The sequence below is a fragment of the Atractosteus spatula genome, chromosome 11 (genome assembly GCF_055471065.1).
Source record: "Atractosteus spatula isolate fAtrSpa1 chromosome 11, fAtrSpa1.hap1, whole genome shotgun sequence".
Lineage (NCBI taxonomy): Eukaryota > Metazoa > Chordata > Actinopteri > Semionotiformes > Lepisosteidae > Atractosteus > Atractosteus spatula.
The window spans coordinates 3,055,074-3,079,079 of NC_142716.1; the positions used below are offsets into that span (position 1 = coordinate 3,055,074).

A 24,006-nucleotide genomic window follows, 5' to 3' on the forward strand; every position below is an offset into this window, starting at 1 on the left:
GTGTGCAAGGGTACGGGCCTGTATTTCCGATGACCGACAGCGAGCGTCCCGTTACGGGTCACGACCGAGCGGGTCCTAAACTGTCACGGCGCCATCTGTAAAGACGTATTCAAGCGACGCAAATACCAGCGGCAGAGTTTACCTGCCGGGTTCGGGGGATGTTTTGTTTGAACTGTAGGCGAGCGCCATTTTTGAACGGCCCGGCAAACACTGTTGCGTAGCAACAGAGCAAAACCTGAGTGTAAAACGGTATTTGGAAAACTGCAAAGTATGGGGGTCGTGGGGAGATGTATTAATTCACCTTGAAACAACGCATTTTATGTCTTTTGTCCGGTATTTCAGCACCACACGTAACCAGCTTGAAACTTTTCACACCAGGAAGTTTTGGACTTGATTACGCGTCTGAGGAAGAGCTAATTAATTTGCCCAAACAGGTCAGACATTACGGCCGCACTTTGGCGCCGCGGTTAGCATTGAGTTTGTGTGTTCTCACCGTGTTAGCTTGGGTTTCCCCCCTCAGTCCGAAGACACGCTGGTAGGTTAATGGGCTTCTGGGGAAAACTGCACCTGTTGTGAGTGTGTTTGCGTCTGCCCTGTGATGGACAGGCGTCCCGTCCAGAGTGTACCCCGCCTTGCGCGCATTGCTTGCTGGGAGACACTCTGGCTCCCCCGTGACTCTGAAGTGGCAGACGCAGTTTAGAAACTGGATGGGTGGATCAGACACCTGAATGACAGCAGCGGTGGTCCAAGTCGTAACAGTGCCGTTTCATTTTTGGGTGCTTTTCAGCAGACACTGTCCAGGCATAACCCTGAATCAAAAGTGAAACCAAGGTTTCTGTCTCAGAAGTTTATTTTCGGCACCAGCTGCACGATGGTCGAATCTGAGAAGTGGCTGTCGGCAGGGAGTGGAAGAAATTGCAGCTGTAGTGTCTTGTTTTGGTCTTGGCCGCTTAAGATTTAGTAAAAAAGTTTTGTCGCCTTTTAAAAAAAAAAATTAAAATGAATATGAAACAGCGTGTTCAAGAAGAGTGTTGGTCAGGCGATTGAAAACCCATTAACTGTTAACTAAAACTCCAGAGAGTGACACAGGAGAAGTACATGCCTTGTAATTCCACAGAAGGGGCTGTTTCGACATTAATTCACTTCTTTTTATCGCTCGATGAAATACAGTTTGGAGAGGCGGGGCGCCAAAAATAACAACAACCGAGACGGTGCAAAACAAAAAAAGTACCGAGAAACTCGTACTATGGGTCCACATTAATAACGGGAGTCCAGTCAGGAGCCGCCGTCCCAACCTGGGTCCGGTGGATCAGCTGGTAGCCGGAGCTCGGCGTCTCCCACATGGCGCCCGTGGGCGTGGCCAAGGCGCGACGCAGCCCCCTGATTGGCTGCGGGCGGCCCGGGGCCGGCCTCCCCCCCCCCCCGGCCGTGGTAAACAAACGCACACTGCGCCTGCGCAACGGGGGAGTAATGGTGGACGCGGTTGTCTCTCCGAGCGAGGAAGCTACAGTCCCATCTCTGCCTGGACACGGGGGGCTCGCCGCGGCCGCCGGGGATTTCTGACAGGGAACGTGAGTGGGCGCCCGACCCGCCCTTCCAGTCGCCGCCGGCTGCTACTGCCTTTCCTCGGAGTTTCGCCTCGGTTTTGCGCCCTCCCGAAAAGGGTTTAAGCAGCAGGCTTAATCGCTCTGCCATATTTCCTTATGCTGCTGGGGGAGCTGCTGGTACTGTACGTGCTGACGTGCGCGGCTGTGTTTCTCAGGAGGGGGGTGCAGGGGAAAGTGAGCTTCCAGGGTGGCTGGGGGGGGGGGACGCGTCGGCCCTCCTTCCAAACGCTCGTCTCGGACACGGGCGCAGACAAGCCGCCGGAGCCCGTTTCTGTCCCTCTCGGTCCCGTGTTCCCTGCGCAGAGAGTAGTGGGGCTCAGCAGCCTCGGGGAGGGGGGGCTGCGCGGCTCCTGGACGGGCGGGGGCCGCAGCCAATCAGCTGCGCGGCTGCGGGGGTTCCGGCCGGGGCGCGGTCCAATCCGGCGCGGTGGGCGGGAGCGGGCCGCGCAGCTCGGGGGACAATGCTGGGGGACACGGGCACGGGCCGTCTGGACCCGCCCGCACCCTCCCGGCCCGTCCGCGACCCGGGAGCCGCGGCTGTTTCCTCCGAGCCTGTGCGGGGGGCCCACTTACCGGACGGCTGACGGGACGGGGCCAGAACTCGCTTTGCATGGAGTGTCAGCTGTTGGTCAATTAATTATGGACTTTTCTGATGACAGAAGCAGCGGACGGGGAGTCGGATAAACTTTTACATTTCTTCTTTTTTGGGGGTGGGGGAGGCGAAATGTCCTGAAATGCATGCTCCTTTTTTTTGCTCCCGTTTTTTTTAAGTGAAGAGATGTGCGGACTTGGGTTCGCTAAGCACTGGAGCAGTGTACTTTGACTGCAGATCGTAACGGTATCTGCGAGCAGTGCAGTAGCGCTGTGTCCCGTCCGAACAGCTTCCTGCGGCTGTGACAGCTCTTGCTCCAGCCTGCTTCAGACGCAGAAGCCCCCCCAGTGGTGGGTGGTGGGCGGATAATGTGTGTTTGGCTCCGCCTGTCTGTTAGCACCGAGAGGTTAGGGTCAGCAGTGGGGACAATGCGGGGGTATCGCCCATTTATTGTTTAAAAACCCCTACAGAGCGAACGCGAGGAGTGCAGGAAGAGAAGTACCACAGGCTGGACAGCAGAGGGCGGTAACGAGTAACGTGGAAAGCTGCGAAGGTCCTCACTAATATTTTACTGTGAATGTTAAGACAGGTAGCTTTGCTCCTTCGTAACATTTAAAACACTCACTTGTTTTCGTTTTGACATGTAATCTTTAGCCAAACACCTGTTTGCTAGCATTGTTAGAAAAATATTTTTTTTAACATTATTATATTATTTTACAAGGCAGCGGTACTAACACGAGCTTGTATGCTCATCATAAAGCAATCTAGAATTTGTGTTTTTTTTTGTTTTGTTTCCCTGACTTTGTAAAGGAAGCTGCCGCTCTGCAAGAATGACCTCCGACTCGACGACCCTCAATCCTGGCAACAGGATTATGACCTTCTACCCGACCAAGGAGGAGTTCGGGAACTTCAGTCGCTACATCGCCTACATCGAGTCTCAGGGTGCTCACAAAGCTGGGCTGGCCAAGGTAATCGCTGCATATTCAGCAGTGTTTTTTTTTTAGCTTCACGAAGGTTTATATTTTCAGTAAACATACATGAGCGATTGGCATGTGACCTGCTTTTTGTTTAAAAAATAAAACCTCTTTGGATCGATGCAGATTGTTCCACCCAAGGACTGGAAGCCCAGGAGGAGCTATGATGACATAGACGAACTGGTGATCCCAGCTCCCATCCAGCAGGTGGTGACGGGGCAGTCTGGCCTCTTCACCCAGTACAACATTCAGAAGAAGCCCATGACCGTGCGGGAGTTTCGCAAGATTGCGAACAGCGACAAGTAAGTATAGGAGGTTCCTGCTTCCATCTGCTGTAGCGTGATCAATACTTTGCCCCTGACTGCAGTATGAGTGTGTTGGTGCTGTCGCCCAGGCTGTGCAGGAGCTGTTCTGCAGGCCTGTGCCTACTTTAAGGTGGCAAACTGACTAAAACCAATCTGTTTCCCTACATCACCAATAGATATTCAACAGCATTGCTACTTGGCAGCTTGATTGCATCTTCATATCAGGTGCTCTGCAAGGGCCTGGCCAGTACTGGGGGTGGCAGATCTCCCACAAGAACAAGTTGTTGCTGCAGGTGGTGGTGATGGTGGTGGTGGACCAATAGATGGCGCTCTCGCTACAAAACCAGAATTTCCAAAGCCGTGCATCGGTATGGTGGCTTTGTGTTGCAGGTTCTGCAATCCACGCTACGCAGACTTCGAGGAGCTTGAGAGGAAGTACTGGAAGAACCTGACCTTCAACCCGCCCATCTACGGAGCTGACGTGAACGGGACGCTGTACGACCCAGTGAGTGATGAGAGTTCAGTCTCGGGGAGTCGGGAAGAGCGAGCGGTCCTCTGGGGTGGCGATTGAGAGTTACGATGCTGGGCACTGTGCCTGATTGGTTGGATCTCCCCTCCTTCAGCGTGAGTGAATGTCACAAGCAAATAAGTCAAAAAGATAAGATCAGATCACCTTAATTGGCCATATACAATTTCTTGCATTAGGGAATGTGTCTTTTCCTCTGCCGGCCGCGGGATTTGAACCAGCAACCTTCCAGCTACAGGCGCAGATCCTGAGCCCCTTAGCCACTGCACCTTGTTATTTTTTGTTGTTTTCCCCCAAAATGGGCATTCTTCCTGGGTCTTGGTTAACGTCCTCCACTGGGATGGTTGCAGGATGTAACGGAGTGGAACATCGGCCACCTGAACACCATCCTGGACACGGTGGAGAGGGAGAGCGGGATCACCATCGAGGGGGTGAACACCCCGTACCTGTACTTCGGCATGTGGAAGACCACCTTTGCCTGGCACACGGAGGACATGGACCTCTACAGCATCAACTACCTGCACTTCGGGGAGCCCAAGTCCTGGTAAGGCGTCGTGCTCGTCGGCAGTGCTGTCCCCAAAGGCTCGGAGCGCGGGCAGGCAGCCTCTGCAGGGGAGCAGCCAGAGGTTAATTCCGCAAGGGAAAGTAAGGGCAGGAGGAGGACGGAAACTACCCCTTGGCCCCGCAGCCCTTTTCAGCTGCCTCCCGCCGTGTTTGAGAAGGACGTGAGAAGGATTACAGACGAGAGGAGGCCGTTGGGTCCGTCTGGCTCTGTTGGCAGTTAGGGTCTCGCTGATCCAGGGATCCAGCTGTTTTCTGACAGAAGCCAAGGTTTTCGGCTTCAGCCACAGCCCTTAGAGAAGTGCCTGTGGCTCCTGCTTCATGGTTCATTGTGAAACTGAATTCCGAGTCTTTGCCAGCTCTGCTTGAGATCCCGAGGGGCCCCAGAGGTACCCAGACCCGGGATTAGGCAACGGCGGTCCAGAGGATAAGCTGCAGTGTGGTAGGAGAGAGCCTTAATGATCTGAAATTTCACTGTTTTTCTAACCGCAGGTATTGTATCCCACCTGAACATGGAAAGAGACTGGAACGTCTTGCTAAAGGCAAGTTGCAAAAATCAGTCTTTACAACTGAGGTTTCTTTCTTATTCATTGGCATACTGGACAGAAAAAAAAGGTGCCTTTAGTCTGTGTTTGTCATTTTGTGTATATGTGCAAAGTATGAGTGTTCCAAGACAAATGTTCACAAATAATCACATGTGAACAGCTGGCAAGGCTTATTCAGTGTCTTTTTATTTGGTCTCTCTGCGAAGGTTTCTTTCCTGGAAGCTCCCAGAATTGTGAAGCTTTCCTTCGTCACAAAATGACCTTGATTTCGCCTTCCATCCTGAAAAAATACGGCATCCCATTCGAAAAGGTATCAGTCCGAGAACAAACCCTCCACTTGAAAATGTTTGTTTAGCGGTGGTGTTGCAGATCCTTTACGTATTTCGCGTTTTAACGAACAAATGGCTGAGCTTGTTGTTTTCCTTTCAGATTACTCAGGAAGCGGGAGAGTTCATGGTTACATTCCCATATGGTTATCACGCTGGGTTCAACCATGGCTTTAACTGTGCAGAGTCCACCAATTTCGCCACTCACCGGTGGATTGAGTATGGAAAGCAAGCGATACTGGTATGAGACACTTGAGTATGACATCGGATCTTATTCATTGCACAGATCCTTTGTTACATGAACACGTGTGCGGTTGAGTATGATTATAGATGTAGACAGGGTGTTATTTTGCACATGAGGATAAGTTCCTCCAACTGCTTGGCTTTTGCGCATTTAAGTTTTGGTAAAACAAAAGGTAAAGATATGGGTTTGGCAAGAGGTTGTGCACAGTTTATGCCAGGAAAACATTTAAGAGCTTAAGAAATTCAAGTAGATAGCCCCGTCAGCGTACATTGGCTGCAAAGGAGCAAGTCAAGGTTTATTCCATGCTGGAAAGAGAAGAAAAGAAACGCGACATTTCGGCTGTGTCTTCAGGTGTGATGCTTTTTCAGGTGTTTCTTTTGTTCTCTTTTCAGCATGGAATAAACCTTTACTTGTTCATTTAAGTGTTTAGTTTTTGAGAATTTCTTTCTGAATTGTCCCGTCAGCTTTACTTGGACGTTGGTGGGGCTTTGTTCCTTTTTTGAAGTTTTTCCCCCAAAGAACGTGAAAGTCCGTTCCTGCTGACTTTCTAAGGCGCACAGATGCCTCTAGTACTGAGGTTCAGAGCAGCGAGTGAGCAGGGACGCGCCGGGGTCGTCTCCCTCTCCCGCTGCTCATACCCCTGTCCATCCTGCAGTGCTCCTGCCGGAAGGACATGGTGAAGATCTCCATGGACGTGTTCGTGCGCAAATTCCAGCCAGAGCGCTACAGGCAGTGGAAGGCGGGCAAGGACAACGCCGTCATCGACCACTCGAAGCCCACGCCGGAGGCGGCCGAGTTCCTGCGGGAGGGGAAGGGGGGCTTCGAGACGGAGGTGACCGCGAGCCCAGACGGCAGTGAGCACGTGCAAGACGCAGAGGAGGAGAAGAGGAGGTGGGCGCCTGAAAGACGGAACTTGCTCCCGAGAGCTTTGCTTTAATCTTTTGAGATCGGTGGTCTTGCCGAGTCCGCGAATCTAGACACGAGAGGTGTTGGGAGCACCTCTGAAAATCCTTCCCCTTTTGCTGGAGAGGAATTGTTTTCCAGTTCAACTATTGACCAGATAGTTCCATGTGCCCCTGCAAAGTGATTTTGCTTTTCATGGATCACGTTTTATTGTATTTACTGTATCAAAAGAGTCTTTCAGAATGGCACGCTGGTGTAAGATGTAGTCAAGCTGAATTAATTAGCATTGTCAATTTGTACTGCCTAAACCTTCATGTCGCCCAAAGAGAGCATGAAGCGTGATGATGTCTTAATTAATTCGCTTGTTTATTTTTGCCTTTTACCATAGTGTTTCCAAGCAGAGAATAGGCACCAAGAGACATCGGGTTTGTTTAGAGGTCCCAGAAGAGGTGCTCACCAAGGAGGAGTTTTCAGATGCGCAGTATGAAGTGGACGTACCGGAGAAGAAAATGAAGCTGGCAACAGAGCTGGACTGCCAGGCAGCAGTGGGCTGCAGGGAAGGATCTAGCCTGCCAGAGCAAGGTAGCCTCCTTATTCTTCACAATGGCAGGGCCTGTTGCTGCAGTGCTCGGGATTCCCGAGGGTCTGTCTGCTCAGTAGTGCTTAATGCTCAGGTCCTGACTGCCCAGCACTGGGCTGAGAGTTGCGCTTCACAAAAATACTCGTGGTGTTGGAGATGATGTTCAAAACGTCTGGTTTTATGTTAACTTGAGAAAAACCTCTGTGCTCTTACTATTCAGGTATTTTTCTGTAGTAATTGTTTCCTCGGGGTGGGGTGGGGGGATTTAATCCATGTCGTTCTGCTAGTGTAGTTTTATGTCGTGCAGTCCCAGATTGCATTCTTGACTTCAATCCAAAGCCCAAAGCCCTCGTTCCTCACTTATCTAAGATGAGCGCCCATTCTTGCATTTAGCTTTCTGCAACAAGCCATGGTACCTTACCTCGGCTAGCGCTTGTGAAATCTGTGAGGCTGGGAGAAAGACCAAGGCCACAGGTGCAGTACTCCAAGTGAAGGAGGGTGGCACTAGATCTGTTTTGGTCTGGGTCTTGCAGAGCGCTGTGACCCGGACGCGTGTGGAAACCGGGCCGAGCGGGACGTGCCCCCGCCCGCTCCCGGGATCGGCGCCGCCAGGGAGGCGGAGGGCGGGGCCGGCGTCGGTTCCGCTTCCCCGGTCTGGGGTTCCCCGCAATCCAGTCCTGGCTCGGACCCAGGCGCGCTGGCCCTCCAGAGGACTCTGAGCCCCGCTGAGGCTCTGCAGGCCCACAGCTACGCCAGAGGGGACCGGGGCGATGCGGAGACGGGCGTGGGCGCGGAGGCGCTGGCAGAGCAGGCCGAGCAGGTTTGTCCCAATCTGCTGTGAACACGGGCACCAGATTAGATCAGATGAGTGTCGTGGTCTGCACTGCAGATGGAAATTTGTCTTGGGCTTCCCCCATGACTTACAATCCAGTGAAGTCAAATACACAGCATACAATCCATCAACGAGCATCAAGGAAGAGCGACATAGCAGACATGAAGAAGCATAGACTGAAACTGATCATAATTGCCAGTACCTGGTCCAGCAAATAAAATATCATTAACAACTTGCATTACATTACTCGTAGGGAGTATGGGAGATTAAGGACCTTTTATACGTATTCCAACAGCTCTAGGGACTCTGAAACGTCACAAGCATCGCACACTGAGAATTCAGGGGATGGGAAGCGACTTTAATGATACTTTCTGCCATCCTATGCGTCACACTATCAACAACTGTTTTTATTTGGGGCGAGTGTCTGTTTTTCCTGACCTGGTAGCTGGAGATCTGAGTCCTGAAGCTGCAGTCAGGTGGCTCCCCGTGGCGCAGCTGCGCTGCTGCGGCGCTGTCGGCTGTGTTTAACCTCCTGTGCGTTGCCAGGTGCCGGAAGAGGGCTCGGAGAGCAGGACGATGAAAAGCAAACGGCAGCCTCTCAGCAAACTCCCCCGCCACCACCCACTGATCAGGGACTGCTTCAGTGATGAGGGTGAGCGCAGGGCCCCGGGGGCGGCGCGGGCATCCGGGCGCGGTAGCTGTCCGGCCGTTCGGTTGTAACTTTTCCCCACGCCTCTTCTCCCGGTTTCCCGCAGAGCTGCAGGAGCAGGGGCCCGCGGACGAGGAGACCGGGGAGGCCGAGCCGTGGGCCAAGCCGCTGACCCACCTGTGGCAGAACAGGCCTCACAACCTGCAGGCCGAGCGGGAGTACAACCTCAGGATGGGGCAGCAGGCCCCCTACTGTGCCGTGTGCATGCTGTTCCAGACGTACCAGCAGGTGAGCAGGACGGCGCCTCCTGCTGTTCCGCGCGCAGCCACGTGACGGGACTGCAGCCTGGGCCGGGCGCTTCCTGGCCGCGCGGCCCCAACCCACGTGCATGCAAGTTGGCAGGACTGCAGTTGGCACAGCCTACTCATGCCGTGCTGAGCGCACGCGCTTTCCCATACAGAGTGGCTCTCGTTTCTTCTGCGAGGATTTCTCCTAGGCAGGTTTCTGCCTAGTTGGTGTAGGATTGTCTTCACGCCCGTCGCTGGGGAATTAAAAAAAAAAAAATGGGCCAGGAGACATCTGCCTCGTGGCCCCGAGCTTTTCGTGGTTTAAGGGCCAAGTTGGGGCCTTCTAGTTCCCATTGTCTGCAAAACGGCAGGTGGTCGCAGCTGTGCTGACGCGTGTCCTGTGTGTGCAGTCCGAGTGCAGCGGCGCGATCCGGAGCCCCGAGAAGGACACGGAGGGACAGCTGCGGACGAAGCCTCTGATCCCGGAGATGTGTTTCACCGCTACCGAGGACAACACGGAGGTGCGCTTCTCCGCCCCCTACCTGGAGGAGGACGGGACCAGCCTGCTCGTCAGCTGCGCGCAGTGCTGCGTGCGGGTTCACACCAGTAAGCCCACCGGCGCCTCTCGGGGGCCTTTTCCGACGCCTCCCGCTTCGCTTTCTGTCCAGCTCGCCGAGCAAGGCAGCGCGCGCGACGCTCCCGGAAACCCGCAAGAAGAGGAACGCGCGGCTGGTAGCCTAAAAACCATTTCGGCACATTGGAGGGTGTGCTACTGCAGGGCAGGCTCCTGAAAATCACAATTTATTTTTCTTATTTCATTCTGTACCTTTAGCGCTTCTTGCTTTTGTACCAGTAAACTCCCAGGACTTGTCCCCTGCCCGCATTCCAGCCTCTTAGCCTGTCCCCTGCGGCTTATTTTTGTGGCCGACCAATAAGCTGCACACCACCAATTGACTGAATTTTTAATTAGGGGCTCACTCTCCGCCCTCTTTGAATGCTCTTTTCTGCCGTGCTGCGGGAAATAACTGCTTTGTCTCACGCAACAGGCTGCTACGGTGTGGCTCCCGAGAAGGTGACCGACGACTGGAAGTGCTCGCGGTGTGAAGCGAACGCTGAGGCAGAGGTAACGTGTCCCGTGTCTGGCCCCACCCGTGGTAAAGCAAAGCTTTTCAGGTGGGAATGTGGGCGGCGTGGCGGTGCAGTGGGTGGTAGCGTTGCTGCCTTGCAGTGCTGGGGCCCGGTGGTCAGTTCCTGGGGTGCTGCCTGGCTTCTGGGAAAACTGGCCCTGTGTGTGTGTGTGTCTGCCCTGCAGTGGACTGGCGTCCCATCCAGGGTGTACCCTGCCTTGCTCCCAGTGCTTGCTGCGATAGGTTCCAGCTCTCGCGCAGCTTTGCTGTATGGGATAAAGCGGTTGGAAAATGGAAGGATGGAAATATAAATGTTCTGCGTAATTGTGACCTGGGTTTTTTATTTTTAATCCTTTACATCAAAGAGGCCCGGAAGCTGAAATGTAAGAGAACCGGCATCAAAAGTTAAAGCTTCAGGCACAGCAGTGACCGGTAGTGCATACTGTTCCTCAAGACCCATCGATTGTCGAGCTAGCAGTCAGTGTGGCCACTAGAGGGATACATTGTATCACAGTGACGTTAGTAAATGTCTGATTTTAAAGCCAGGCTTTTTGTTTTGTTTTTTCACGTTCCCGGACATCAATTCTGTTAGTTTGCGTTTTAATACCTAAAACTACGAAAAAGTAGAGCACAGGGTAGCGTACGAAGGCAATAGAAAACACAGTTGTCATCCCTGGGGAAAAAAGCCAATACTGTTTAGCTCGGCAGTGATATAAATAGAAGACACTCCTTGATGTTAGAAACTGCCAGCATTTTCTGACGGTTTCTTTTTTTTTTATGCGAGTCACTGAAATAGGTCAGTGCCCTCAATTATAATATAACCATAACACACCACAATACCACTAGTGATTTCAGCTGCGCAAGCCTTTTTTCTTCTGTATTGTTTGTTGGGCAGATGTTATTCCTACCATTAGTTTTGAGATATAAAAAATAATCTCTAGCCCTCGCAGGGCCATCCTTTTGTAAGAGAGGTCTCAAACCTGCACTGATCAGTTTGTCGGAATACACCTGCCTGTTCCTCGCAGGGCAGCACATGCATGTTCCTGTGTTTCTGCCAATACCTCACGTGTGTGCTCCCTCTGCAGAGCTGCTGCTTGTGCCCACTGAGGGGAGGAGCCCTGCGGAGAGCAAACAATGACAAGTAAGCGCTCTCTTCCTGCCCCGGAGCTTCGATCGGAAAAGCTGGCATTTTTTTGGACACTGCCAAGTGCCAAAACAGGACTCCCCAAATCTCATTTGCCCCCTTTGTAATGAGGGACTGGGAGCTGGCACCCAAGCTGGAAAGGGGGCTGGAACTTTGCACTTTTTACAACTTTCAGCCTTGAGCCAAGGTCCAGAATTCACAGCGAACCAAAGACTTTGATTTAATAGAATTATAAACAACGTCGCCTTGAACAGCAGTGTTTTGATGTGCCGTTCAAGACGCGTGAACAAGTATGGAATAGCTGCAGTGTTTCAGGAATGAAATGTTGAATGGAAAACCTTCATACAGTTCGTTTTAACTTAAATTGTGTGGGGCGTCCTATTGTTTCCAAATATACAACTGTATGGTCAAAGCGGTCTGCTCAGTTGTCCAGAAGTCGTGGTTTCACCTTCAAACTGTTGCATTTTCGGTGAATGCAAAGCATTGAGATAATGTCACGTTATTTAAAAGAAATATTGAGTAATTATGGTCTTCGGAAATGTTCCCGTCAGCGTTGGCAGACCTTAAACGCCGAGGGCATTCCGCTAGTAATTCGGTTTGTCCCCCGTTTGCTCGTCTTCCCTCCAGGTGGGTGCACGTCCTGTGTGCGGTGGCTGTGCTGGAGGCCCGGTTCGTGAACATTGCGGAGCGCAGCCCGGTCGACCTCAGCGGGATTCCCCTGCAGAGGTTCAAACTGGTGAGCGAAAGGGGCCCGTCTGTGCTTTCGCTTTCCCCGCGGTCGTTGGCGTTTGATTTCACTGGCGGGAGCCGTCGGAGTCGCGCCATCCCGCGCGGCTCGAGAAGAGATGATCGAGAGCGGCGCTCTTGGTTCCCTGCATCTCCGCTGCACAGGCTCGTTTGTGCTGTTCTTGTCGCCAAGATCAAATAGCTCTTTGGGACAACAGCCTTGTGGATACAACGGCTCTTTAGTATTCTGACTACGTGATCCATCGGTTCGTTTCTCTTGAAATGAAAATTCAGTGGAGCAGAGGGAGGGGTGCATAGAGTCAACAATATGTGCCGTGTACACGTGTCTTTCTGCAACAAACGTTCCATTGTGACTATTGAGCAGCACAAAGCTGGACGTGTCATTCCAGGTAAATTCACAGTGTGTCAATATGTGAATTGTGGACGAGAATAGACCTGCCACCTGCACGGCAGATGTTAGTTTTGTAATGCATTGACTGACCAAATCATTGGAGTCTATGCTTTTCCACCTTCGTGGCAGTTTCACTGCTAGAGGGGCCCACGCAACATCGCCATTCACGCCCCTTGTCTTTTAAGATCTTGAAGTGCTTCTGTGCCGTGTTCCCGTTTAATTTCATGGGGAAGGTCGAGTTCCGAATGTTTTGCACAGCCAGTGTATTTCTCCACGACGACGAACCCCGTGGTGAAGCGCGTGCCCCCTTCCCCTCTCCCCAGAGGATTGTGGGTGTCTTGCATGCAGGTTTTTCACTCCTGCCCGTCTGGTGCACCCTGAGACATTGGTAACGGAGGCCCGCTGTGCTGCTGTTCCCTGCAGAAGTGCTTCTACTGCAAGAAGCGGATGAAGAAGACGGCGGGGTGCTGTGTGCAGTGCTCGCACGGCCGCTGCCCCACCTCCTTCCACGCCACCTGCGCGCAGGCCGCGGGGGTCCTGATGCAGCCCGACGACTGGCCCTTCGTAGTCTTCATCACCTGTTACCGCCACAAGGGTCCCATTCACACAGAGGTAGGGCAGCCCCGAGAGGGTGTCAGTTACCTGGTAATAAACAAATTGCTACTAATTAGTACGGGCATAAAATCTCAGCCCTGGCACTTCCAAATGCATAACGGACAAGCTGTTAACACTTGTCAGTTAAAAAAAAACATTTAGGAGAACATCTGCCAGCACTCGGTGCATTGCTTTTTTGTGTGCAGGAGAGGAAGGTGCAGTAAGTTCCCTCTTTCCACAGCGCAACAAGGCAGTCCTGCGGGAGCTTTGCGTGGGACAGAAGGTAATCTGCAAGCACAAAAACGGCCGCTACTACCAGTGCGAGGTGGTGAGGCTGACCAAAGAGACTTTTTACGAGGTCAACTTCGACGACGGCTCCTTCAGCGACAACCTCTTCCCGGAAGACATAGTGGTGAGTGGAAGCTCTCGGCCTCTCGCTGGGTGGGTGGTGTTGACGGTGACCCTGACCGGCAGCCCGTCTCGTTTCGCTGTCCCCCCCCCCCCAGAGCCGAGACTGCCTGCAGCTGGGCCCGCCCGCGGAGGGGGAGGTGGTGCAGGTCCGGTGGACGGATGGGCTGGTTTACGGAGCCAGGTTCGTGGCCGCCCACGTCATCCAGATGTACCAGGTGAGACGGAGCTGTTCAAGAGAGGGTTAGCACCAAACGAATGTCCACTACCGTTTTAAAAAATGTGTTTTTATATTGGGGAGGGGGAGGTGTGAATTAATTGCGTGGTCACTGGTAAACGTTTTGTGGGTATCTCAGTCTGTATCTTTGTTTCATGTGTGTTAAGGCTTTAAGAGCAAAAAAGCGGTGGAGAGTTAGTTTTTCTTCAACGGGAAGGAAAAAAAGCTTTATTTTACTCCTCTTTCTTCTTCTCGGCAGGTGGAGTTTGAGGACGGGTCGCAGCTCACGGCCAAGAGGGACGACGTCTACACTCTCGATGAGGAGCTGCCCAAGAGGGTCCGGTCCAGGCTGGTGAGCCGCCTGCTCTTTCCTATCGGCTCCCTGGAACGGGGCTACAGTGTCGAGCGCTTGCAGTGTGTTTAGTCGAGGGTCTTCGACGAATCTGAACGCCTCGGGGGGGGCGTTGCATCGCGCCCACCCTGACCTCGCAATCTCGAAGGGACCGGGGGCGGCTCAAACGAAGCAGCTCGTTACAGAGGCCGAGGAGATGACGGGGAACAGCTGCCTGCAAAATGATTTCCACAGCGAAGCAGAAAACGCGCATCCAAAAGCTTTAATTTGCGTAACTTGTTGTTTGTTTAAGAAAGTGTTTTTGGCTTGTTTCAGGTAAATGCAACTTTGGTGAGCGTCGTTTATTGGCATCGGTATTGTTACCCATCCATGTGGGGACCGAAGCAGGGAATGTTTAAAGTCATCAATTTTTTGGACATGTACGCCCACGTGTTCTTTCACGTCTCTGGTTGTGGATGTGAACCCCACAAACGCACACGGGAAAATGAGGAAGTAAAGGCAGACTCCTCCGACCCGTCTCGCCTCTCTGATTCTTGCCGATTGGAGCGGTAGCACCGCATTCCAGCAAGTGTACGGGGGGGCGGCAGGCCTCGCGGTCTCTCTGACTCTCCCCGCCCCGGCCTCAAGAGAGCTCAGCCACTGGTGCGCCACCCCCTGTGTGTGAGCTAGTGATGTGACCGGGGCTCGAACGAGAGGCGAGAGGGAGCCCCCTTCTGGCTTTGTTTTCTAAACTATTTAACCTATTGTTTTAAAATTAAAAAGTGGTGGTATTGTGTGGCTTGTGGGGATGGGGCCCCGGCACCCCTGCGACCCTGAATTGTAATAAAACTGTTGTCGTCTCGGCCTGCTTGCACCCCATTACCACTATTGTGGTAATGGACGGTAAATAATGATTGACTAGGAGTGAGTGGGAAGCCTGCAGAGCAACAGTGAAGCCAGTTATTGAAAACCGGGAGCTGGCTTTTGGACAAGGTGCAGTGCTGATGTTTATGATGTGTTTTCTGATTGTTCTTGTGTTGTGTTTCCACGTAGTCGGTGGCGTCAGACATGCGCTTTGATGGGATCTTCACGGAGAAGGAGGTTAAGCAAGAGTCCAAGAGGCAGCGGGTGATTAACTCCAGGTACCGTGGTGACTATATCGAGCCTGTGGTCTACCGGGCCATCATGGAGTGAGCTGGCCTCTGCACGCCAGCCCACACCCAGTAACACACTGGGGACGCGCCGAAGAGAAAACTAGGGACAGCCACCCTCTAAACCTTAAGTTATTGACTTTGCGTTTTCTGAGAACTCTGAGGGGGGAGGGGGAAAAAGTGGACAGCTTGGAAATAAAACAGTACCGTGTCCTTGACCTGCAGTGAGTGCATCCTGCGTCAACTCAATCTATTGCCCCGTCTTTTTTTAAAAGAGCTGAGATGATACTTTTGTCTTCAAGGTGATTCACCTTTCCTTGTGTTTGACATCCATCCAAAACCTGGACACATCAGTGGAGGCTTGCAGTGACAGGAGCTGCCATACAGCCTGTTCTGTGTGGGACAACAGCTTGCCCTATACCATAGGTATAACTCCAGGGTCAGTAGCTGGGACATTTCTCACTGGTGGACCTCCATACAACAGGGCTTTGTTTTTTGCTTCATAAAATGTTGCATGCCGTTTATTTTTCACATTTCACATTCAGGGGTGCTGTTTCTGCCAACATTTGGTGTAACAGAAGTGCCATTTTAATAACAAGCTTGTTCTCTATGCAGATCTAAACCAGTTGAAGGTTGACTGCATTCTTGAGCTCACTTGAAGTGTAGGCCATTAACCTTATTAGTAGCATTACGTTTCAGTTCTGAAGTTTGTTTCCAAGCAGTGAGGTGGTGCTTCTGGCTTTCAGCCACGCAATACATTGAATCAAAAAAATTAAACCGTTTTAGTTGTAGGGAAAAAAAGCTTCTTTTTTTTGTACTCTTTAAGTAAATTCATGCAAAGGCCAGACTTTTTTGCTGGTGCTTTAGAGCTTACTGACTAGTCTTATTTTTCTCTGTTAATATAAGTTTGAAAAAGCCCAGCCTTAAGTTTCATGGGCGTCTGTTGCTTTCCTGCGGGGTTCATTACAGCCTTGTAATCTACAGCATTTAATGAAATTACTCTAATTTAAGTTTGATGATTATTTTGAGAACATGGTGTTTTTTGAGTAGCTCGTTGCAATTACAATCTTGTTAAAAACTCAAGATGTCAAGATGTGTGTGTGTGTGTATATATATGTTATTTAAGAGGGTTCTTGTGTTAAAAAAAATTGCTTTTGCATTCATTTTGCTCCCAATGTTTGAATACTGGGTTTTTGGGGGCATAGCTAAAACGGCTCTTCTGAAGCCACAATGCACTTAGATTGAAAAAGTCCTCATTAGAAGTGTTGAGCCCAGGAAACGGCTATCTGTTTCTGCATTAAGAGATGCAGGCTGTGAGAAGGGAAACTGGTGTCTTTAGATGCTGACTCCAGAGGCAGCACGTATAAGCAATCCAAAACCATTAACTGAGCACATATCAGAGTGTAAGCTTGTTTGTATTCTACTATATTGACCAATTTCAAGTGAAGCATTTGAGAGCTGTTGTTTGGGGAGGGGAGGGAAACCCTTAAGATATGTTTTTCTATGCTCGAAGCTTTTTCTCCATGAAGTGTAATATGTTCTCGTAGCCATACTGTGTGATGAACTGTCTTTGAATAGTTGTACGTAGATTATTTAAAATGTTAACCATGTATCTTAATGATCCCATTTGTTCATCCTTGATCATGTTCACCAAGAACAGTATTGTCATACTACATTTTTACAGCCTGTATTAAACTATTTTAAGCACAGCCCCTGCTACAGTTTTTGACACCAAGAGCAATTGCGGCTCTGTCTGTTCCAGTATAGAATTCAGAATTGGGCTGAAGAGGTCTGTGCTGGCTGCCTGCGTCTCTTATTTTCCTCCTCCTCGTTGGTCTGGACTGGTAGGAGAACGTAAAAAACACTCACATTTCTATTCCTCATCCCATTCCTTAACAAAAGGGCCACACTTAAAACGGAATACGCAGAGGTTCGTTCCATGCCGAAAAGGAAAAATAATTTATAAATGTTTATAAAGAAAAAAAAAAGTATTGGCAAAAAATCTTCTTTCTTCAGTATTGAATTAACCTCTGTTTCCTTGCAGCTTAAGCAGTGGCACGGCCCCAATGTTGAGAATAGCTGCATGTGTGAATTTACTTTCATCTCTCTAATAATGTTTGCTTTAACACAATTTACACAGTTTACAAGGAATTACACCCTCAAATTGACGTTCTCTTATTTCAGGAGTATTTACAGTGGAGTTCAAAAGGACTTTTAAGACTTTCCCTGGCTGTGTATTCCTCAGATCTGGTTTTAAATTGACCAGTTTTTTAGGAATCATTTTTTGCCTCCCTGGTGTAAAATACCCAGTTATAACATCCCCTGGAGCCATCCTAACACTCACAGGCCAGTCTTGATTGATCTTGTCCTCAGCTCTTGAATGTTTCAGCTGTTTGCTGTTGCCTGAGTATACCTGGTCATGCTTCACTGGTAACATACAGTAGGCTGGGCCCCTGAATCATAGGAACCGTTATAAAAACAACAAACAAGAGGGGGTTGTGTGTTTATTTAGTAGCTGAGTGACCTGAGGATCTTATCCATGTATCTGGTTGGTGTTTCCAAAAACACAAACTAAAAAATGACTGGACTGGTGGACTGTTTAAATGCCCAAACAGAACTGGGGCTTAAGCTGTAGAACAGGAAACAAGGATGCTGGAACTTTCTGCTGACTCACTCTTTAAAACCAGGTTATTCAGACATGTTTTGCAACCAGAGTGAACATGCCCTGACTTCTAACACTGCATGAAAACTGAACAGCCTCTTCTCCTGTCGTTGTTTCAATATTGCAAGCAGCAGGAACACTTTTCCATTTACAAAAGAAAAAATGGAGACGTTATTCTGTCTGAGCTTCCGTAAAATCTGCCTTTGAAGTTCAGGAGTCATGCAACTTGGGGCAGCTTATTGCTATTTTATTTTGTTACATTTCCTCCTTATGCCCTCTGAATAAAATATCACCCTTTCAGACTGCAGGACACCCCCGCGAAAGGTTTAGTATTTAAACCTTTGGTATGATGTCATATATTCAGCGTTGTACATGATTCCCCAGTGAATCACTGGGAGAAGCTGTTAAACTTGTCCACTTAAGCCAGGAATGACTTGATTCAGGTCATGAGCCCAGATGGTAGCCTGAAAATCTATATACACACTGCTCCCCTCACCACCAGGAGCTCCCTGCTTTAACCTATCTCATTAGGACTGGAGACGGGACTGCAGGGACATTTTAGATCGATGGGGTCAAGAGGCTCCTCTTTAGTGTGGCCATCTCATGTGTCGTGATGCTCACCAAGATCAAGAAAACCACAGGAAAGGCTTTCTGCAGCAGGAGGACATGAGGGTTTGCAGGTAGCTCAAATGTGGATTCATGTTCTAAGTTAAACCCGGAATGTAATCTTTTAATTAATCTGTGGTTTTCCTGCTGCCCCCTCTTTAGTAACTGTATGTTTATTCAGTAAAATAAGGGTGTACATCCAAGTGCACCTGATTTCACAAGCTAACCTGCAAGCTTTTATAGTAACTTGTGCAATACAATAAAAGCGCTGGCGATCGGCCAGGTGTCGCCAGGGAATGAAGTTGTCAAAAAGGTGTTCTGCCCCAGGCTCTAGGTCTGTAAACACTCCTTCTGGGTGTTAGTGTGTGAAGCATGCAAAAGTCAATGGTAGATAGACACTGCAACAGTCTGCCCACTGGCTGCCCTGCCTTCTACCAGTGCAGGTGAAAACAGAGCAGAGCACAGTCACCCTACAGTTGTGGTGTGATCTCAGTGGTCCCGTAATTTTCAGAATTTCATTCGATATTTTTTCACAACTGCCCCATTTTAAAATAACGCACCACTAAACGATGAGAGGTGTTTCTAGCCTGTGGATTCCACAAATAGGAAATCTGAAATACCATACGGACAGGTTCTGAACCTCTCATGGCTCACTCACTTCTCTGTCCAGTCTTCACCTCCGTCTGTTTACTGTTTGACTTTATATATCCTACCTTGAGACCCCGTTTCTATGTGCCATCCCCATTAAGCCTGGCTTAATTACCTTAATAGAAACGAGCTGGTCACTGTTAAATATTCATCTTTTAAGCCGGCGGACTTAATGATTTATCCTAGAATTGGTTTCATCTGAGTTAATGATCGTTTGATCACCTGGATCTTTGGTCATTGTAACTGCCTCAGACAAGCTGATCATTTAAAGCCAATCTATACTGCTATACTATACAGGAAATGCAGGAGCCTACCAGCAGCAGAAACATGAGAGCTGTCATTGAGAAGGAGTGACTGGGGACTGAGCTGCACAATCGCCCATCCACAACATGCTCTTTACCAAAGGCATGTTCAGTTTTGCATACTGGGCACTCCTTGCAGTAGACAACATGAATTGGAATGATGCAGCACTAACTGACAACACTGCAGGCTCAGCAAGCTCACGGGCAACCAGGACGTTAGGGGAGTGCTCTTGTGCTGCAAGCCAAGGGCAGCCAAGTAATTCAGCTCACCCGACGCCAGCAGTGCCAGACTGAGGGCATCCTGCTCACGTAACTGGTTGACGAAGTGATAATGCCTGGATTAGAGGACTCAGGTCCTGACTCTAAAGAATCGTGTTTGCTGTTTGAACCCTTTAAGAGCCCGCCAAAATCAGGAGGGCAAAGGAAGTCGATGACACAACCGGTAAACATCCGTCTGTTTTCTAACCATGTTATCCAACACAGGTCGAGGGGGAGCCGGAGCCTATCCCAGCAAGCAATGGGCACAGGATGGGATGCCGATCCGTCACAGGGCACAGACACACACCACACCAGGACTAATATTTCCAAAAGACAATTTACTAACCAGTATGTCTTTGGACTGGTAACCAGAGTACCCAGGGAAACCCACAAAACTCGAGCAGGACATGCAAACTCCACACAGATAGCACCCCTGGAACTGAAACAAGGGCGTCAGAGCTGCCAGGTTGCGAAACAACCCACTGCACCAGTGTGCTGCCGTAAATGGTAAACATTCTTGACTTAATCCATGTTTCTTATGGACTCCATTGTAATGGAAATAAATGTGTTCTTGAAATGGCAAGAAAGTTAACTAAGTGTATTTTATAAAAGGTAAGGTGGGGGGTATTTTGGCAGATAAATCGAGTAACAGGTCTTATCACTATTTGGATTTCTGAGGAGACAATATGAGTTTTACAATCCTGACTATGTTTACTTGAGATTTTGAAATGTCTATTTACAGAATACAGTGGGAAAAGCTAACATGGTGTGGCGACCTGATGTCTACACAACATTCTGTTGCTGAGCAGGTGTATCTTACTCCTGCTGGTTGCCTGTGCCAATTTTTCAGTAAGGCTGGCTCTGTCTTGTGACAGGCTTCGTTATTTTGATTTACAGTTGTATTAAAATTAAAGTTTTAGCGTGATTCTGCTATCATTAATTTACTGCAAGGTTAAGGCAGCTATATTCCATTTCTGTTTTTTAAAAGGGGGAGCTGTATCTGCTATCTGACAAAATGTTACCAGTTGCTCAGTTAGAGGCTCGTATATCAGTAAATAAAGCAAAAGTACACAGTCAGTAAGCAGAAAAACAGGGACTGTTGAGAGAAACCAGTTGACCTATCCAGCACAGAGCTCTGAGAACACCCACAGGTTCTCAGACTGACCACACACCCCTGGTAGAAGTTGCCCCTGGATTCGAACCCAGGGCCCAACAGGCACCAGCACTACTGAGAAAGAGTATGAAACACGACATATCTCTCAGCTCCCTGGTTCCTTGCTCTGTGACATTCAACTCAAGGATCTTGTTGCACCTGCTTATCATTACTGCCCGTTCCTAGTTTCCTGGTGTCTTTCAGTACACCAGGCCTCCCTTAGACTGAAAATAAAGCCCCAGATTCCAGACACTCCACCAGCCTACACCCTTCATGGAAGCAGTCTCCGGGAATGCTAAGTGGGATAAGGTACATTATACACCAATATGTTACGCAAATAAGGCATTCATATAAAAAATAAAAAACAAATACAAAAATCAACATTGATGCATAAAGGTACTACTAGCCATCCTGCAGTTCTTGGGGAATAGGATGTAAGTAAATTGATGCTTCAAAATCTGTTAAAAAATATATAATTTAACTCAATGCCACACAATACAGTTTTACCTGGGGCCAACAGTGATTTTATGATTTAGTTCAGTGAAGAAACTACGCTTTCCATAGTTTACTTGTCCTTAAAAATGTATTTGGTTCAAAAGTATCTGGTTAGATGAGTGCTAAGAATTCATGTTAAAGGTACTAATTGTGACTTGCTGGAGCTGAATTATGAACTTCCCAGTTCAGAGTGGCGTGTGTGTGATCTAAGTGGTGTGTTTTAAAGTTTGTAAAGTTTCTCTCTAGTGAAATCATGGTTTGATGTGCCTTAGATGTGATATTTTTGTGTTTCATTACAGTTGGTGGAGACTGAAATTAAATATTGGATTTTTTTTATTATTTGGAGGGAACAAAATAGCAGACAAAAATCAAGACTCAGGCTTTGCAGTAAGGTTACATCAGATAATTACAATGCCTTAAAAACTCAAAAAACAGGTCTTTGTTCCCGTATGCTGGTGCTTTGAATAGTTGTACAAGGAAGAGGAATTTAATCTCTCACATTACCTCCATGAGTGGACCAGACTTCCTGTCAGGTGATGTGAGAGACTGAGCCACTCTTAGAGAAAACATTTAATGCAAGTTGTTGCTGCTAAAGGGGGTGTCACATATTACTGAATCAAGCAGTGCACTTACTCTTTCACACAAAAATATTGCATGCTAGCTGGTTCTTTATAACAAACGACCATCTTGTGAATGGAAAAAAAAGAATGTTTTGTGTCTTATTTGTCGAATGAGGTTAATTTTATCTACTGTTGGAACTTAGGACTAGGTGAAGGTCACGGATACGTAAACTCTTAAGGGTGTGGTGGAATACTATTTACCCTGTCTTTATCTGCAAGAAAACATACATCCCGAATACAAGCAAAGGTTCAGAAGGCAACTTAAAAATAGATGGCAGAGGGAAGCCATTAGGGACAAGAAGGTATCCTAACGTCACCAAACCTTTTACACGTATCGTAGTGTTCCCCTCATATCCTAAGTCAAACAAACCTCTAATTAAATTATGTCCCTGCTGTGTTTTCAAAACCTGAGGATGACGTTTCTAACTGTGCAGTGATTCCCTCACCGATTTCATCAAGACATTTCACTGCCAGCATCTACTGCTGCACGCTGTAGTGTTGTGCATTTGATACATAAACTTTGATTGATTGATTGAAAAAGATTCACCTTTCCTTCCAGGATTACAACCCCAATCATTGCACCTAAGGCCAATTAAATACACCAATTAGGTGAAGAGGAGGATTCCCAATGAGAAGAGGCTGGCTTTTAAAAAAACAAACTGCACGCTCTCACTGAATCATCACTCATATCAGTCAATGCGCCACCTGCAGAGAAAGGCGAATCTAAATTGCAGTCCTTGAAAGCCAAGGGATTCGCTTGTGTAGCAGAGAAATGCATCTTGGGGAGGGTAATTGTGTGTTAACCCTCAAATAATCGAGAAGAAGTTGTCTCTATGCAGGCAAAGCGCTCTCGGCGGAAGTCTGTAGCGGTCCTCTTCTCACCTGCATGGCACCGCTGAAGTGCCCTTGTTCACACCTGCTGCCGGGCTGCTGGCTCAGGGTCGGGCCCTCCTCCTCCACACAGAGGGGGATTGTGTTCGGCCCACTCAGCGGCAGCCCAGCAGCGGGAGCTGGTTACTCCCTCTCCCCCCCCCCGCCCTTGTGGAGCAGAGGGAAGAGCCGCTCGCTTGCCGCGCCGCGCGGCCCAGAACAACCCCTGCAAGCCCACGGCCCCCGTCGGTGCCGGATCACTTTGCGGGGCACCTGCCCTTGGGGGGAGGGGGTTGTGTCTGGCAAGCGAGCGCCCACCTGCGACAAATGTCCTGTCATGAGCTCCCCAGGCAGCTTCTCTGCGCAGGGGCCCCGGCTGCTGTGTGGGGGCGGTACACTGCCCCCCCCCTCTGAGGCCCTTGTTTGTGAATTACAACAGTTCCAGAATGAGAGCCGTGGTGCCGTTCCACCTCGTGGCTTGTGCCCCGCCGGCCCTCGGAAATGGAGAGCGCGTCTCAGATGGAGAAGACGTGAGTTAAGAGAAGATCACTTCATTGGCCGTATACCATCTCTTGCATTAGGGAATGTGTCTTTTCGCAGACCCCAGCCTGCTCTCCATGAGACGCACAGACAGGGAGAGAAGCTTGGGGTCAGAGCGCAGGGTCAGCCATTGTACAGCGCCCCTGGAGCAGCTGGGGTTAAGGGCCTTGCTCAGGGGCCCAACAGAGTAGGATTCCTCTGCCAGCAGCGGGATATGAACCAGCAACCTTGTCTGGAAGACTGCGTGCTTGTGCTCTCTCTCTCTGCATGACTCTCATCCTGTCCAGGGTGCACTCCTGAGTAGTTGCCCTATTCCTGTCTGGATTACCCCCACTCCTTTCCAATAATATCCAGCTTTCTGATAAGAAATTCCTGATCCTAGACTCAGGTTTCAACTTCGATTCACGGCGGGGAATTGGATTTTAAATGAAATTGTAGACATTGGAACTTACAAAAAAAAATGAAACGAATCTGATTGCTTGTGTGAAATAAAAGCAACTGCAGTCACTTGATGCCTTAAAACAAACTCACTACCAAACAAACTGCATGGAACCCTGAGTAAAAGCCAGCAAAAAAAATATATAATTGTCTGCAAGTCGAAGAAATCTTCACGCGTCCCGATTGCTGCTTCCCAAGCAACCGCCGCAACTGCAGTGTAACCCAAGATGTCCCTGAGAGTCAACACACAGGTCCCCTTGAAGGAGAAGTGCCTGGGTTTTGAAAGACCGGGTTGTTTTCTTGCTCTTTTTTTTTTCCAGACGGTATTGGCTGGACCTAAGCCAGGCCTCCACCACCTCGCGGCTCGTCTTCC

The 24,006-nt window shown here is 49.5% G+C and overlaps 1 protein-coding gene across 3 annotated transcripts; it reads left to right on the top strand.

Annotated features, from left to right (window-relative positions):
• Positions 1–1,443: 1,443 nt before the first annotated feature.
• Positions 1,444–20,043, top strand: kdm4aa (lysine (K)-specific demethylase 4A, genome duplicate a). Of its 3 annotated transcripts, none has more exons than XM_088927023.1 (23): positions 1,444–1,571; positions 3,010–3,167; positions 3,300–3,475; positions 3,869–3,983; positions 4,355–4,548; positions 5,058–5,107; positions 5,317–5,420; positions 5,540–5,677; positions 6,336–6,571; positions 6,972–7,165; positions 7,697–7,983; positions 8,542–8,647; positions 8,751–8,932; positions 9,342–9,537; positions 9,978–10,054; positions 11,144–11,199; positions 11,830–11,938; positions 12,764–12,952; positions 13,176–13,346; positions 13,441–13,560; positions 13,819–13,911; positions 14,944–15,032; positions 19,743–20,043. In XM_088927023.1, the coding sequence occupies exons 2-23, from the start codon at positions 3,030–3,032 to the stop codon at positions 20,026–20,028; spliced, it is 3,306 nt and encodes a 1,101-aa protein (XP_088783149.1). In that variant the 5' UTR covers positions 1,444–1,571; positions 3,010–3,029; the 3' UTR covers positions 20,029–20,043. The 3 variants fall into 3 exon arrangements, with proteins under 3 accessions (XP_088783149.1, XP_088783151.1, XP_088783150.1); XM_088927025.1 differs by lacking the exon at positions 19,743–20,043 and adding an exon at positions 15,344–16,750; XM_088927024.1 differs by lacking the exon at positions 19,743–20,043 and having other exon boundaries at positions 14,944–16,750.
• The last annotated feature ends 3,963 nt before the right edge of the window (positions 20,044–24,006 follow it).

What these genes read in the sequence shown, in the direction of transcription:
- kdm4aa (XM_088927023.1), top strand. Translation starts at nt 3,030, where the DNA reads ATGACCTCCGACTCGACGACCCTCAATCCTGGCAACAGGATTATGACC. An exon ending in AAGATTGCGAACAGCGACAA is followed by an intron (nt 3,476 to 3,868) that starts GTAAGTATAGGA and finishes TTTGTGTTGCAG; the next exon opens with GTTCTGCAATCCACGCTACG. An exon ending in TGGCAGAGCAGGCCGAGCAG is followed by an intron (nt 7,984 to 8,541) that starts GTTTGTCCCAAT and finishes GTGCGTTGCCAG; the next exon opens with GTGCCGGAAGAGGGCTCGGA.